The 17,640-nt window shown below is 42.5% G+C and overlaps 1 protein-coding gene across 8 annotated transcripts in view; it reads left to right on the plus strand.

Moving 5' to 3' along the window:
• The window catches only part of LOC105470689 (ubiquitin conjugating enzyme E2 V1), a 35,011-nt gene extending 17,683 nt beyond the window's left edge, over nucleotides 1-17,328 (plus strand). For 6 of the 8 annotated variants that reach the window (XM_011722878.2, XM_011722881.2, XM_011722882.2 and 3 more), the window contains 3 exons: nucleotides 1,240-1,388; nucleotides 14,219-14,344; nucleotides 15,544-17,328. In XM_011722878.2, coding sequence (XP_011721180.1) covers nucleotides 1,240-1,388; nucleotides 14,219-14,344; nucleotides 15,544-15,690 — 422 coding nt within the window. In that variant the 3' untranslated portion in view covers nucleotides 15,691-17,328. Of the gene's footprint in view, nucleotides 1-1,239; nucleotides 1,579-1,790; nucleotides 4,046-14,218; nucleotides 14,345-15,543 lie in introns of those variants that run through there. The other 2 variants (XM_024789403.2, XM_071079154.1) reach the window with 2 other exon arrangements.
• The last annotated feature ends 312 nt before the right edge of the window (nucleotides 17,329-17,640 follow it).

The raw sequence follows: 17,640 nt of genomic DNA on the forward strand, positions 1-17,640 counted from the left end.
GGCCTCCTTGCTGTCCTTTGACACCTTAAGCAAGCCTCTGTTTTAGGGCCTTTGCACTTGTTTGCTCTGTCTCAAAGACTTTCCCCTCAGCTATCCATAAATCATGCCCTGTCACCTTCTTCAGGTCTTTAGTTATGACACCTGATTGCAATAACACTTTTCCTCGATCACTCCATTTGAAAGTATTGCCCCTCCCCTATTACTCCCTGCTCCAGAACAGCAGAATCTATCATACTGTATAATTTACATATTGATTTTTGTCCATTATATGTCTCCTACTAGAATGTAAGCTGCAGGCATTTTTGTTTTATTCACTGCTTGTTCTTCAGTGCTTAGAAAAGTGCCTGATGTATAATAGGTGCTCAAATATTTATTCCAATTAAATTAATGGCATGTGTCCTACACTTTGGGAGATGCATATACTGGCAACACCTCCCACAATTTGGGGTCCCTCAAGTGAGCCTCTCTTCACAGTCACATGGTTAGTCCTATTTGTCTCTTGAGAGTCTGGCCAATATTCTGTTCTGGAAGACATCTAGAAATGGCTCAAATCTCAGCCTGAACCCGGTACTGTGTCTTGAACCTCTGAGATGTTTTCATGTGTTGCTTTCAAGAGCTACTTGCCAGGCTTTGGGATTTTTGGGAAAAAATTAGAGAGCCAGCTATTCTCTTTTACCTTTTTTGTAAGTTAAAAGAGAAACTATCGTTTAAATAATTGAAAAACAATAGAACATTTTATCCTTGGTGCCTTCAATTGACTCTTAGTTGACTAAGAGGACACCATTTTTATTTGCCATATCCATGGCGACTATTCCTCCTAAAGGTTGTTTGAGAGTCATGCCAACAAATAAGCATAGTCTCAGCCTCTTGTCTTCCAAGGTACTTTTGTTAGCACTTGATATTGATGGTTTTCATCTCACACTAGTTAACCCCAATTCATCGACATTTAGACATGTAAGCCCCTTATAAGGTTTTCCGAGGGGTGGGGGTGGGGTATCTAAGTTTGGTTATCTAGCCCTAGTCACTTCACCTGTCAGAGAACCATGTGCCCCTTCCCTCTGGTTGTGCTGGTTGATACTGATAGCTTTATAAGTGGCAAGTTTGAGGTGTGATAACTTCCCATGATTTTTTTGCATGTTAGCATCTTTATTCCCAGGGAGCGATAATGAGCAGCTAGCTCTAGGCTTACAAGTTCCCCTGGAGTTGCTGGTATCTTGAATTTCTTTCCATTTATTTTAGGAGTAAAAGTCCCTCGCAATTTCCGACTGTTGGAAGAACTCGAAGAAGGCCAGAAAGGAGTAGGAGATGGCACAGTTAGCTGGGGTCTAGAAGATGACGAAGACATGACACTTACAAGATGGACAGGGATGATAATTGGGCCTCCAAGAGTAAGCGTCGAGCTACGGCTATAAATGTCAATGTCTTAAATTCACTGTGCCTCCTTTTAGAAAAATCCTAGCCTTATCACGGAAAAAAAGCTCACCAATGGTATATTTTCTGAAATGTGGCTATTCTTTTTTGACCAGTTTCAGTTTATATATTTGAACCTCCTCTGATGCTGTTTAACCCCTCTAAATGGTAAGCAAAAATCTGTTTAGACTCATAGTGTGAATTTATATGACAATATAGACAGTAAGGTATGAGGTCATTGCACCCTCAGATGTCATTCCGAACAATCTCTGGACTAACCAAATAACTAGGCCCTAGGTATAGCCAGCATTCCTGAAGCTAGTCTCCAAATGAACTCTGGAAAGCCTTCCCAGTTGTTGTTTTTCTTCACTGTCTCCCAGGTCTGCCGTGCACCTGTATCCTAATGCCAGCCTGTCAGCTCCTGGTCTATTCCAGGCACTGCTAGACCCAGAGGCCTTTGCAAAGAAGACCAAGACAATGAGGATGGGGAAAAGTGGCCTCTTTCAGAACTTCCTGATTTGTGAGAGTTCCCAGTCTTCATAATGCCAGCCAACCATTTTTCGAGGACACATAGTAAACCCTCAGGAAATGTCTCTTAACTCTCACAAAACCCTATTGTTAGGTGCAATTGCATTCCATTTTACAGATGAGGAGACAGACTCAGAGGAGTCAAGTCTCTTGCCCAAAGTCACATAGCTGGTAACCCCCAAATCAGATCTGACTCCAGAGCCTGTGCTCTTAACCACTGTGCCGTGGTGTCTCCCTTTTGTTTACATTTTGAGTTTTCATCTGTTACCATTATAGAAGATACTAATCAAGTAGTAACTTGATGTAGGAGTCAAGAAATCAGTTTCCATACTGTGACACACACTTCAGACAAGCAGTGAGAGCTTCTGCCTGAATGTAGCAAGACCTGTCCTGTGTCTGCGTGTGTTTAAGGGTGATGACGACGTTCATTCGTTTGATTGTGTACAGGACTTTGCACTAGCACTGTGGGAGCAGAAAGACATGCAGGGCGTGGCCCCGGCTGGAACAGGGACAAGTGACTGTTCATTACGTGTTAGGACACTAATGCTCATCTCAGATGGTCATCAACATTCATGGTGAATGATTGGCTTTACCATTTAATGTTGCTTCTTGAATCATTTTGTGACCCTGTAGTTTTGTGGAGTTTTAAAAATATATACGTTCGATCTGTTTTTACTCACTTCTTTATCCTTTTTTTCTATGAAAACTAGAATGTTCTGTGTCTGCTAAATACTGGGGAAAACCCAATCTAGAAATCCTGTTTCTCCATGGAGATAATTTTCTTTACTGTCTCTGAAGGTCCATCACATGCTGACGTCTTCTTCACTGCATGTCTTCTCTTCCTAAGAATGATTTTGGTTTCTTGAGGATGAGAACTGTGCTTCCCTCCTTACTTCCCAGAATACCTAGAAATGGGGTACTCAATAGGTTTGCTAATCAACTTAATGATTTACAGGTTCTAAAATACTGAGAATTGAACCAGTATACAACATTGCAATACACTAAATACCACTGAATTGTACACTTTCAAAAAAACACACAAAACAATGAATCAGTAAGTTCTGCTGAAAATATTCTATCCACCTGAAACAGCTTGGGCTACCCTGAATTTCAGTTTATCTCTTTCCAAAAGAGGCTTTGGAAGTTGTAATGAGTAGCTATGGTATGCCAGGTGTCCTCCATATATATATATATGTTTTTTTTTTTTTTTTTTTTTTTTGAGGCGGAGTCTTGCTCTGTTGCCAGGCTGGAGTGCAGTGGCGCAATCTCGGCTCACTGCAACCTCCACCTCCCGGGTTCAAGCAATTCTCCTGCCTCAGCCTCCCAAGTAGCTGGGACTACAGGCGAGCGCCACCACGCCCAGGTAATTTTTGTACTTTATAGTAGAGACGGAGTTTCACCGTGTTTGCCAGGATGGTCTCAATCTCTTGACCTCGTGATCCGTCCGCCTCGGCCTCCCAAAGTGCTGGGATTACAGGTGTGAGCCTCCACGCCAGGCCTCATGTATTTGTTTTTAGTAACAGCTTTATTGGGATAGAATTCACCCCTTTAAATGTACAGTTCAGTGGTCTTATATTCAGAATTGTGCATCTGTCACTAATTTCAGAACATTTTCATCACCTCAAAAAGAAACCCCATACCCATCAGTAGGCAGCCCCCATTCTCCCTCCCACATGCCCCATTTCCCATCTTTGACAATCATCAGTCTACTTTCTAGCTCAATGAATTTGCCTTTTCTGAATATCTATTATAAAAATGGAATTCTACAGTATGTGGCCTTTTGTGACTGGCTTCCTTTACTCAGCATAATTTTTTCAAGGTTCAAGCATACTGTAACATCTATCAATACTTTTATTCTTCTTATGGCTGGATAATATTCCATTGTACAGATATGCCATATTTTGTTCATTTGTTGATGAACATTTGGGTTGTTTCTACCTTTTGGCTATTATAAATCATGCTGTTAGGAATGTTTATATTAAAGGTTTGTAAGTGGACATATAGTTTCTTTTTTTTTTTTTATCTACACCTGCTGGAATGGATGGACATAGTTTTTGTTTTTGGCTACCTAATTTTTTCTCCTTTGAAGATGGATATATATTATATATTTTATATAATATATAACATATTTATATTATATATTTATAATATACAATTATAAATATATACAATTATATACAATTATATTACATATATTACATATATATTACACATATGTAAATATGTTACATATATAATTGTATAATATAAATATAATATAATTATATATTATTTAAAGAAAAGCAAATCCTCCACGCCTATATTATATATAAAACATATATAATATAATATATATTATACATAGCATATATAATATATATTATCCATAACATATAATATATAACATACAATATATTATATAACATATGTTATATATAACAATATATGATATATATCTTATATATTTATATATATTTATGGATATATTTATATATAGATATATATTTTTATATTTATAGATATATATTTATATTTATAGATATATATCTATATATCTATATAAATATATTTTATATCTATATAGATTCATATATATATATTTTTTTGAGTTGGAGTCTCCCTCTGTCTCCCAGGCTGGAGTGCAGTGGCACAGTCTCAGCTCACTGCAACCTCTGCCTTCTGGGTTCAAGCAATTCTCTGTCTCAGCCTCCCGAGTAGCTGGGATTACAGATGCCTGCCACCACGCCCAGTTAATTTTGTATTTTTAGTAGAGACAGGGTTTCGCCATCTTAGCCAGGCTGGTCTTGAACTCCTGACCACATGAGCCACCGCACCCTGCCGGAGATACAGATTTTGAATTCCTCTGGGTGTATACCTAGGAGTGGAATTGCTGGATCATATGGTAACTGTGTTTAACATTTGGAGGAAATGCCAAACTGTTTCCCAAAGCAACTGCGCCATTTTACATTCCTACTAGCAATGCCTGAGAGTTCCCATTTCTCAACATTCTCACCAGTACTTGTTACTGTCTTTTGACCCCTTTAGTTTTTATTATCCTGGTTCCCCAAGGTTAGAAACTAAGTCATAAAAGGAACTATCTGCATGTAGATACTTCCTGTGACCAATCTTTTATGATTAACACATGAGCTGTTTGCTATATAACTCGAATATCCACATAATTATTACAGCATCTAAATAGAGCACTTGAGTAACTCATCTCCCTATTATATTTTTGTTTTTGTTTTACTCAAAAGAATGTTTTCCATCAAAATTTCAAAGGTTTGTACCATATGATCCAGGAATTCTTCTAGGAATTTACTTTCCAGCTTCTCTTCAATGTATTGCCCAAAGGCAGTGTACAAAATTATTTCATGCAGCATTGTCAGTAGTAGCAAAATATTGGAAACAACATCATCTTTGAGTACACCATATTATTTCCTGTTTAGCTGTTGAACAATGAGACAGATTTATGTGTGCTGAAATGGAATGATCTCCATGACATTGTGAAAAAGTAAATGGAATGATCTCCATGACATTGTGAAAAAGTAAATTATAAAACAGGAGACAGAGTATGCTGCCAGTTGGAGTCGGGGGCCATGGGGCAGAGGAAGAGCTCATGCATACACTGCTTCTGTGTGCTTAGAATACCTCTGGAGGAATGGAAAGAAGCTGCTGCCAGGGATTGTCTTCTTCAGAAGGGAGCTGGCTGGCTAGGGCTGGAGTGGAAAGGAAACCACTTTTTACCATATACCCTTCTGTACCCTTTGAATGTTTTAGTCATATATGTGTGCTGTTTGAATAGTGCCCCCACCTTTTTTGTTTGTTTGTTTGTTTTTATTTAAAGAAAAGCAAATCCTGCAAGCCTAAAAACAAAGCTTCTGAGCCAACTACTCCTTGCATAATTCTGGCAAATGTCTGGCTGTTCATAGCATTAGACATGGAGTATTTCTACTTTGACCACAGAAGTACTAACAATAGTCAAGTTATATAGAGCAGGGTTTCTCAGCCTCGGCATATTGGGCTGGTTCTTTTCTTTGTCATGGGGGTGCTAGGTGTGTGCATGTAGGCTGTTTAGCAGCATCCCTGGCCTCTACTCACTAGATGCCAGCAGTACCCCGTCTCCATTGCAACAACCATAAATGTGTCTAGACAGTGCTTGATCCTCCCTTCCCCTTCCCAGCAGAGGGGCAAAAATTGCCCTCGTTGAGAAACACTATTGTGTCTCTGGGGTTCTCCAAAATAGTGTTTTTTCTTTTTGTTTTTTTTTTTGAGATGAACCTTGCTCTGTTGCCCAGACTGGAGTGCAGTAGCATGATCTCAGCTCACTGCAATCTCTGCCTCCTAGGTTCGAGCGATTCTCCTGCCTCACCCTCCCTAGTAGCTGGGATTACAGGCACACACCACCACGCCTGGCTAATTTTTGTATTTTTAGTAGAGACAGGTTTTTGCCATGTTGGCCAAGCTGGTCTCAAACTCCTGACCTCAGGTGATCTGCCCACCTTGGTCTCCCAAAGTGCTGGGATTACAGGCGTGAGCCACGACACCCAGCCAAAATAGTGTTTTATGTGTAGGTTAGAGCCTGGCTGTGTGTTTATACACATACTTACCCTGAAGTACTGGTACCCATGCTTCAGAGGAACCGAACATAATTACAGGGGTGTAGGAAGTAAAAGGAAAGTGATCCTTTCTCTGATTCATTACGCTCACCATTGAATGAAACTTAAGTTGGTGTGTGGTGTGTTTCTACCCATTTTCGCTGTGGGTGTGCAAACGTAAATATATATCTTTTTAAGAAAAATGAGATCTTCCTATGCATAATGTTTTACAACTTAATTTTTTTCACCTAATAGATGGTAGATGGTGGGCATCTTTCTATATCAGTGCTTATTGACTGATCTCTTTTTTAAAAGCTTTGAGGCCAGGCATGGTGGCTCACGCCTGTAATTCCAGCACTTTGGGAGGCCGAGGCGGGCAGATCACCTGAGGTCAGGAGTTCAAGACCAGCCTGGCCAATATGGCGAAACCCTGTCTCTACTAAAAAAGTATAAAAATTAGCTGGGCGCGGTGGCAGGTGCCTGACTCAGGAGGCTGAGGCAGGAGAATCACTTGAACCCGGGAGGTGGAGGTTGCAGTGAGCCGAGATTGCACCACAGCACTCCAGCCTGGGCGACAAGAGCAAGACTCCGTCTAAAAAAAAAAAAAAAAAGCCTTCAGTTATATGACTAATTAATGAATATATTCTTGTAAATATTTTTAACGACAAAAGCCCAGGCGTGGTGATTCACGCCTGTAATCCCAGCGCTTTGGGAGGCCGAGGCGGGTGAATCACTTGAGGTCAGGAGTTGAGACCAGCCTGGCCAACGTGTTGAAACCCCATCTCTACTAAAAATATAAAACTTAGCTGGGCATAGTGCCGTGCGCCTGTAGTCCTAGCTACTCGGGAGGCTAAGGAGGGAGAATTGCTTGAACCCAGGAGGCAGAGGTTTCAGTGGGCCAAGATCATACCACTGCACTCCAACCTGGGTGACAGAGCAAGACTCTTGTCTCAAAAAAAAATTTTTTTTCCGACAATATAGAGTATATAGAATAAGAAGTTAACTTAGTCCCGCTTTAACTCTGTGTCAGTCAGGAAAAGAGAAATCATACAAGGTAATTTTTTTCCCAGCTTTATTAAGGTGTAATTGATAAAAACTATATATATCCAAGGTATACAATGTGATGACTTGATATACATATACATTGTGTAATGATTACCACAACCAAATTAATCAACACATCCATCACTACATGTAGCTACCTTGTGTGTCTGTCTGTGTCTGTGGTAAGGACACTTAAGATGTACTGTTTTACCAAATTTCAAGTAAACAATCCAGCATTATTACCTGTAGTCACCATGCTTTACATTAGATTCCCAGAACTTACTCATAACTGAAAGTTTGTGCCCTTTGACCAGTATTTCCCCTTACACCCTGGTCCCTGTCAACCACTGTTCTATTCTCTGCTTCTGTGAGTTCTACTTTTAGATTCCACATATAAGTGAGATCATACAGTCTTTGTCTTTCTGTGTCTGGCTTATTTCACTTAGCGCAATGTCCTTCAGGCTCATCCATGTTGTCAGGACTGGCAAGATTTCTTTTTGTCTTTTTTTTTTTTTTTTTTTTTTTTTTTGAGACAAAGTCTCGCACTGTCGCCTAGGCTGGTGTGCAGTGGCGCCATCTCGGCTCACTGCAGCCTCCGCCTCCCGGGTTCAAGCGTTCTCCAACTGGCAGGATTTCTTATTTATGGCTGAATAATATTTCATTGTGTGATATATGCCATATTTTCTCTAGGACATTTAAGTTGTTTCCATGTATTGGCTATTGTGAATAGCTGCAAAGAGCTGTCTCTTTGAGATACTGATTTAATTTCCTTTGGATCTATACCCAATACTAGGCAACAGAGATAATTTAATATAGGAAGTTGATCAAATTTAAGTTGGACTAAAAAATCAAAGAAGGCACACTGTGAGAACACAGATACCGCTGCAGAAACAGTAACCACCCCCTGGGGTTGGGAGGCCAGGAGAGGAAGCTTGGGCTGTCAGAACCTGGCACTTGGGAAAAAGGTGCCCCCTCTGCTGCTGCTGGCACCCACGGGGCAAGGGCAAGGCTGGTTAGGGGAGTACAAAAGACACCGAAGCCCAAAACCAGCTCTTGCTGCCAAGGTGAGGGGACTCATACTGGAGTGATACCTAAAGGAACAGCAAGCAAATATGAAGGGGCAAATGCCTCCTCCTTTTTATTTTATATTAGGATCATGTGGTTAATTTGACCATTCAGTCCTTAAGTCTGAGTGTCACCCAAATATTCTACAACCTAACTAGAGAAGTGAAAACTTAATATTGCCTAGAGATGGGTCCTGTGCTTACTCAGAAGGATACCATGAGTGGTGGGAAGAGGGAGAGTCTCTGTACAAAGGATAATTGTGTCTCGTTGCTGTGCAGAGAGGTGCCTGCTGGTGCTGGTTAGGAAGCTCCAAGCCCGCTTCTCTCCGCTTTACTTTGGATGCTGGGGCTGGGACTCTGCACACTACACTTTTCCTTTGTCAGCTGGCTTCCTCTTAAGGTTCCACCAGTCAGGGACACAAGAGAGAGCCTGAAAGGCATGGGGAAGGGAAAAGGGATTTGCTGTGTCTTGTTTGCCTGTTTGTTCTGTCTGTACCACCCTGGTAACAGCCCTTCATCCTGGCATCAGCAGTGGGTTTCAGTCTCCAGCTTTTTGGGGACAGTCACAAAACCAGCCTCATCACATCCCGCCAGGCCCGTTCCTTGGAAGTTCTAGCAGCAGCCAGGCAGCACCCCCTCCTCAGAGATCTGAGTTCAGCTCTGCAGACCTCTTCCTTAGCCTCCAACCCTGGTCAACTCCAGCTTAGTCCCCACTCCCTTAAGAGTTTCCATCCTGCTTCATTTCGTTTATTACATCTGTGTTAGCTTAGATTCCCTTTTAGCATTTCCAGTCTACTGACGCCTGTTTAACCAATGTTTTATATTAAATTCTGTTATAAAACCTAGTGTGGAGTCTTTTTTCCTGACTTACCCTAACTGCCATATCCCTACTCTTCTCCCCAGCAGTAACAGTGATTTGCATTCTAACATAGCATGTACCCACATTGTACATTAAACATAATTTGTGTATAACTACGTAAGATTCAAACTGAATAGCAGGTGACTAGTTGACCTAATGTTTCCTTTTTATATGTTTAGATTTTGTAATTTTCTTTGCATATTTTTGTAATTAATACCTTATTCCTTTTCTCGTATTTCTTTTTTTTTTTTTTTAAGGTAGGGTCTCATTCTGTCACCCAGGCTGGAGTGCACTGACACAATCACAGCTCACTGCAGCCTTCACCTCCTGGGCTCAAGTAATCCTCCTGCCTCAGCCTCCCAAGTAGCCAAGACCACAGGCGCACCACCACGCCTGGCTAATTTTTTTTACTTTTTGTAGAGACGAGGTCTCACTTTGTTGCCCAGGCTGGTCTCGAACTCCTAGGCTCACGCAGTTCTCCTGTCTTGGCCTACCAAAGTGCTGAGATTACAGGCATGAGTCACTGTGCCTAGCCTAGCTCATACATTTTTAAAACAAATTTTATTTTCCAATACTTACAGGCTTATAGAAAAGTTGCAAAGGTGGTACTTCCTGTACCACCTTTTCCTTGTTGCTAGCATCTTATGTTAGTATGGTACCTTTGTCACAACCAATAAACCAATGTTAATACATTATTATTAACTAAAGTCCATACTTTATTCAGGTGTTCTTAAGTTTTTACTTATGTCTGTGTTTTGTTCCAGAATCCCATCCAAGATACCACATTACACTTAGTCGTCATATTTCTGGCTCCTCGTGACAATGACATTTCTCAGGTTTTTCTTGTTTTTGATGTCCTTGGCTGTTTTGAGGAGTACTGGTCAGATATTTTGTAGACTGTCTCTCTATTGGAATTTGACTTTTTATTTTTTTCTAATGATTAGACTGGGGTTATCTCATATATATACATTTGACCCAGGAAAAATTTGTAATCTCCAGGCTCTGGGCCTGTAGTGCCTAATGGATGAAGTAGCCTGTGTGCACACAAATATACCCAGAATTGGAAGAAAGTGTAGGCCTGCTTCTATATGTTATACATATCCTACAATGTACTGTCAATACCCGGTACCGTGTTTTGCCAGTCTTTCATGTGAGTGTGTGTGTACCCTCGGCCTTTGAGAAGGCTATGAAGTCTCTGGGTTATATGAATATGCCATGTTCATATAGTCCCTTGCAAGTAGACATGTAGATTGTAGTTATTTTTGCTATTGCAGACAGTGCTTCACATTTTGTGCACAAGTATGCATCTCTCTGAAGGAAATTGCTAGGAAGGGGTCTGCTGGTCTGAGCATGCTCATTTCACATGTTGGTGAGCACTGCCAAATGGCTCCACAAAGCATGAGCCATATCAACAAAGTGGAAAGTGTTTGTTTCATGATGAAATAATGAATCTTAAGAGCAGTATTTCTCACAGACACAGAATGTTCCAGCAATTCTTCAGGTACATTTCCTTTGCTGAAACTGTTTTAGCAGGTCCCTGGAACACTCATGAACAAAATAAAAGAAAAAACCCAGAAACCCTGTAACCCTATTTTCTATTAAAATCTAGCTTGGTGCTTTTTATTTTTTTTTTTAAGACACAGTGTTGCTCTGTCACCCAAGCTGGAGTGCAGTGGTACAATCTCGGCTCACTGCAGCTTCCACCTCCCAGATTTAAGCGTTCGCCTGTCTCAGCCTCCCGGGTAGCTGGGACTACAGGCACCTGTCACTATGCCTGGCTAATTTTTGTATTTTTACTAGAGACAGGGTTTCATCATGTTGGCCAGGTGGGTCTCGAACTCCTGACCACCTGCCTCGGCCCCACAAAGTGATGGGATTACAGTCATGAGCCACCGCCCCCAGCCTTAGCTTGGGGCTTTCTTTTTCTTTTTCTTTTTCTTTTTTTTTTTTTTGAGACGGAGTCTCACTCTGTCGCCCAGGCTGGAGTGCAGTGGCACAATCTCGGCTCACTGCAAGCTCCGCCCCCCGGGTTCACACCATTCTCCTGCCTCAGCCTCCGGAGTAGCTGGGACTACAGGCGCCCGCCACCACACCTGGCTAATTTTTTGTATTTTTAGTAGAGATAGGGTTTCACCGTGTTAGCCAGGATGGTCTCCATCTCCTGACCTCGTGATCCGCCTGCCTCGGCCTCCCAAAGTGTTGGGATTACAGGCGTGAGCCACCACGCCCAGCCTTAGCTTGGGGCTTTTAAATGACCCTTCAGGTATGTGTGTGGGATCACTTGACTTGAGGCTTTTGTTTGTTTGTTTGTTTGTTTTACTGTGTTCCAGTGAAATTACCAGATGAACATCAGTGGTGAGAAATTTGATTCCTTAAACTGTAAGGAATTTCATCCTTGAATTGTGTGACAAAACCAAGGAGTATAATTTTGCTCCATTCAGGATCCATTCAGTTGACACTGAGTATGTAGTTGTTGATGGAGACTATGATAGGTTCTGAAGATGGATCTCTCATATTTTCCATAAATCTGTATGTGAGTCATGCCTTTGTTTGCTTCCTACTTATTCTGTGTACTGGGGGATTTTTTTTTTTTTCTTTGAGGAAACACCTTAATTGCAATGAGGTGTTATTTTATAACATAAAAGTGTGAAGATAAACATTCATTCAACAAACATTTAAGTACCAATTCAGTTGAGGGCCCCTGTCAAGGCCCGCACCCTCCTTTTTCCTTGTTTAGTGAGGGTGTCTGATGCCTAATTGAGCCTCGGTTGGGAGGGGCTGAGGGGATTGGGAGGACTTCCAAGGGGAAGCAGCTGGGGTGAGAGCCCCAAGGTAGAGAGCACTTGGCAAGCTTGAAGAGGAATGGTGGGCAGGGGAGGGAGAAGAGTAAAAGAAGAGGAAGTTACGGCTGCCCAGGTCAGTCTGGGAACTTTGGCTTCCTCTTCAGGTCACTAGGAGCTGTCAGAGGGTGAAGCCAGCAGAGACAGCTTCCTGTTTTGAAGATGTCCGTCTTCTGGCTGCTGTGCCGGCAGCAAGAGAGGAAGACTTGGGGGAGTTCAGAAGAGGTGACGGTGGTGGAGGAAAGTGGACAGATACAGGGTCTCTTTCAGAGGTAGAACAGTGGGACCTTCTGACCGCTGGCAGGTAGAGGGTAAGGGAAAGGGGAATTGGGTTGCCTGCTAGATTTTTGCTTTAGCTAACTGGGTAGATGCTGATGTCACTTACTGAGGAAGAAGAGGGCAGGTTGAGGGTAGGTAGAAATTCACAGTTTTGGTTTGGTTATAGTTAGGGATCCCTGTGGACAAGAAAAGTTTCCATGGGTATATTATGAATGCCTTCTGAATTAAGGGTTTAAATCACATCCTCTGATTTATTATCCCTAAAGACCACTAGATGCCGGTCTTTGCACCGGAGCAATTGACTTGCGCGGTACAAGACTCCTTTAGTGAGGAGAGGGCGCTGATGCCTGAGAGGGGAACCCGCAGAGAGGGGAGCTCGTGCCTTTGAGGGGGCTACTCTTAACTGGGAGATATCACCCTTCAGTGTGGTCTTCAGACACATGTGATAGCAGTGTGACTTCATATGGGACAGAAAGATAGGGACTAGGTGGTGTTTGAGCTGGGTCTTCAGGGTTGCAAGGCATTTCAGGTGCGGGCGGGGTGCTCCAAGCCGAACGAACAGTCGGGCAGCAGAGCGCGTCTCACTGCTCATGGGTTAGACGGTACAATGAAGAGATTATTGACGTAGGGGGGTTGGACTTTTCAGTGTTTCTCAACAAAGGCACAGTTAGCCTTTTAAGAAGGACTGTTTTTGGCTGGGTGTGGTGGCTCACGCCTGTAATCCCAGCGCTTTGGGAGGCCGAGGTGGGCGGATCAACTAAGGTCAGGAGTTGACCAGCCTGACCAACATGGAGAAACCCCATCTCTACTAAAAGTACAAAATTATCCAGCCATGGTGGCACATGCTTGTAATCCCAGCTACTCAGGAGGCAGGAGAATCTCTTGAACCCGGGAGGCAGAGATTGTGGTGAGCCGAGATTACACCACTGCACTCCAGCCTGGGCAACAAGAGCAAAACTCCGTCTCAAAAACAAAACAAAACAAAACTGTTTTTCCCTGTGCCACCTCACCCACTGAATGCCAGTAATCTCTCAGGTCAGACTACCAAAAAAAAAAAGAGTGCAGGGAGGGGTGGAACACCCCCACTGAAATCCCTTACCCAGTGCCTAACCCCGGAGTGATGGAGAAGGGGGAAGCAGCTCTGGGTCTGCACCCCTCCCTCATCTTGTCTGAATTTTGAGGTTCTCTAAAGCAGTGGCCTGCTCTGCGCTTTAATACCACGTAGTGGTATTTAACTGATTGGCTGATGAGCCTGGTGAGTGGACATTTAACTTGGCTTCCTAGAATAGAGAGTGCCTCTTACCATTCCCCAGAGAAGGACTGCAAAGTAGAGAAATTAACATAAAAACAGGTCCCTCTGATTAGACATAATATTAACTTAAAACTTCACTGGTACTAGCTTAAATGCTTCATCTTCTTTTTATTCCCCTAAGGCCTGGAAGTCATATAAACTAGTATAGGAACTAGTTTAGAACTGCTGGCCTACCACAGAACAAGTAGACTCCATGCTGGAAGCAGATGTACCAGTTCTCCAGTCAGGGATAAATGGGGTTTCACAGGCTCTACCTTTTTGAATGCTTTGTTGTAATTGCGTGACATCTCTGTACCCTTTTTTTCCAGACAATTTATGAAAACCGAATATACAGCCTTAAAATAGAATGTGGACCTAAATACCCAGAAGCACCCCCCTTTGTAAGATTTGTAACAAAAATTAATATGAATGGAGTAAATAGTTCTAATGGAGTGGTAAGTTGTTTTTTCTGCCCCACTTGTTCCTTGGGGTTGACAGTTGCTTTGTACTTAACATCAGGAGCTTTTAGACTGGGCCCAATTCCGTATGTTCTTGGGTTATTTGTTGATAAACTGTATCACTGTGCATAGGAGCACAGATTTCGGGTGGGGCCTGTTTCCCAATTATATCTGGCGATCACTCATATAGCACTTACCCTGGGCTAGTTCTGTACTGGTCACTTTGAGATATGAGCTCTTTCAGTCCTCACGCCATCCCGATGAGGTAGAGATGAGGAAACTGAGGCACAGACATAGAAGATCTTGCCCAGGGCTACACCTTTACCCCCTGGGCCTTATTTGTGAACCACTGGCACGTAATATGTTTTTCCTTTAATTGCCTTGCTTTTTTATTTTTACTACCATAAATGGAAAACCTGTCTCAGTTCTCATAACTGGGCAATAATGGCAATAGTAAATATTATAAAAACAGAGCAATGTTAATAAATCTTGACTCCATGTGTCATTTACCCAAAGGCTTTGAGCCTTTGAGGTCTGCTCTCCTGCAAGTGTTGAAGGGATGCTACACATTAACATCACACCAAGCCTTCATCTTTGAGATACTCAGAAGACTGGAAAATTGAAAAGAGATGAGCTTCGTTACAGTGTGTTCGGTGTTTAATCCTGAATCTGAGTTCCACCTAAAGTCCTGAGCCCAGAACTCAACCCATGCTTTGGGGAATTTATTTTGGGAAATGCTGCCCTAATCTGAGAGGCACTGGCTCTGTGGCAGACCCTTGTCACTAGAGCACGGGTCCTGGCCACCCTTTGCCTTGGCTGTCCGTACTGCCCTGCATGCACATCTGTCCCCACTACCTGGGCGCGGTGAAGAGGACAGGCCCTGAGCACGGCAGCAGCCAGCCCAGCTGCAGCCATTGTTGTGGAGCCAAGTAGGGCTGGGTTGAGTCTCACCAAGTGTCAGTACCACCGTTTCCTTATCCCAGATAGTAAGTGTTCAGGACACAAAAGGGAAAGGCAGGCTGACTGGAGGGAGGGACTCCAGCAGGTAGGTATTTTTCGTGTAAGGTATTAGGATTAGCAGCAGGTTCAACTTGAAAAGTACATCTTACTCTAGTTTGCATCTTAGCTTAGCCCCAGCATATAGCTGTTTTGTTTGAGAGTCTGAGAGTAATTTGCTTTTGTTTGCCTTGTTGTAGGTGGACCCAAGAGCCATATCAGTGCTAGCAAAATGGCAGAATTCATATAGCATCAAAGTTGTCCTGCAAGAGCTTCGGCGCCTAATGATGTCTAAAGAAAATATGAAACTCCCTCAGCCGCCCGAAGGACAGTGTTACAGCAATTAATCAAAAAGAAAAACCACAGGCCCTTCCCCTTCCCCCCCATTCGATTTAAGCAGTCTTCATTTTCCACAGTAGTAAATTTTCTAGATACGTCTTGTAGACCTCAAAGTACTGGAAAGGAAGCTCCCATTCAAAGGAAATTTATCTTAAGATACTGTAAATGATACTAATTTTTTGTCCATTTGAAATATATAAGTTGTGCTATAACAAATCATCCTGTCAAGTGTAACCACTGTCCACGTAGTTGAACTTCTGGGATCAAGAAAGTCTATTTAAATTGATTCCCATCATAACTGGTGGGGCACATCTAACTTAACTGTGAAAAGACACATCACACAATCACCTTGCTGCTGATTACACGGCCTGGGGTCTCTGACTTCTCCCCTTACCCTCCCGCCTCCCACCCTCCCTGCAACAACAGCCCTCTAGCCTGGGGGGCTTGTTAGAGTAGATGTGAAGGTTTCAGGTCGCAGCCTGTGGGACTACTGCTAGGTGTGTGGGGTGCTTCGCCTGCACCCCTGGTTTCTTTAAGTCTTAAATGATGCCCCTTCCAAGCCATCATCCTATTCCCACACTCCTCCACTCCCACCCTTGGCCGAAGCATAGATTGTAACCCCTCCGCTCCCCTCTGAGATTGGCCTTCGGTGAGGAATTCAGGGCTTTCCCCATATCTTCTCTCCCCCACCTTTATCGAGGGGTGCTGCTTTTTCTCCCTCCTCCTCAACTTCCTTTTTGCACCATCACCACTCAACACCTTCCATGACACTTCCTTGCTTTGGCCAGAAGCCATCAGGTAAGGTTGGAAAGAGTCTCTGACCTCCCTTGTTTAGTTTTGGAACCATACTCACTCACTGTCCACCAGCCTGGGAAATGAATAATGGGGCCTCAGCCCTGCCACCCTCTGCTGTCATCAGCTGATGCATTGTTTTTAGCTCAGGTTTTGATAAGGTGAAAAGAATCGTCACCAGGGTTACTCAGACCTGCCAGCTCTTGGAGTCCTTGGTGGTTGAACTTGGAGAAAGACCACATGAAGAACACTTGTAAGCACACATGATCCCTCTGAATTGTTTTACTTTCCTATAATTGTTTTGCTTTTAAAAATTGAAGAAGTTTTAAACAGGGCTTTCATTTGGTCATCCTTGCAATCCATTGGGGTCTAGTTTGGAATCTGACAACTGGAACAAAAAGAACCTTGAATCCGGTGCATGCCTTGGTTTTGGTGCTGCTGCTGCTTCCCAAGATCCTCAGCAGGGATTAAGAAAGAACCCGGTGTGCAAAGCAGATCCCCGAAATTGGTGGGCTTGACCTCCTAGCAAATTGCTGCATCTTTCCACTTGCTGTTCAGGACCACTAAATGCTGAAATGTGGATGCATACCGAAATAAAAGCAATTCATTGTGTACTAAAGGTTTTTTTTTTTTTAAATTTAGTATTTGTGTAAAACCACCTTTTGAAGCAGCAACTATCAAGTCTGAAAAGCAATTGATGTTTCCATTAATCTTTTTCCGGGGGGAAAACCTTAGTTCTAAGGATTTAACATCCTGTAAGTGAAGTTTAACATAACAGTATTCCATAAACAGCCTTTTTATTGTCAGACCATTGCCTGATTTTAATAAAAAAAAAAGTGTGCGTTAATATTTAACAGGCTGTACTCTTCTTCCTCTTGGCATATTAGGGACAGAATTTAATGTTTTAGATGCTTTGGGGTTCTAATTGACATCCTAAAGCAGGGGTCGGCAAACTTTTTCTAAAAGGGCCTAAATTAGTAAATATATAGGCTTTGCAGGCCAAGAGGCAAAATCTGAGGACATTGTGTGAGTACTTATATTCTGAGAGAAAACAGATTTCCCAAATTTGTAATTGGTGAAATTCAAAGTAGAGTTCTGTTTATTTATAATGTTATTGGCCCACTAACATGAGGATTGGAGTTCTTCTAGGAGATAACATGTACTTT

This window comes from Macaca nemestrina, chromosome 15, assembly GCF_043159975.1.
Source record: "Macaca nemestrina isolate mMacNem1 chromosome 15, mMacNem.hap1, whole genome shotgun sequence".
NCBI classification, from domain to species: domain Eukaryota; kingdom Metazoa; phylum Chordata; class Mammalia; order Primates; family Cercopithecidae; genus Macaca; species Macaca nemestrina.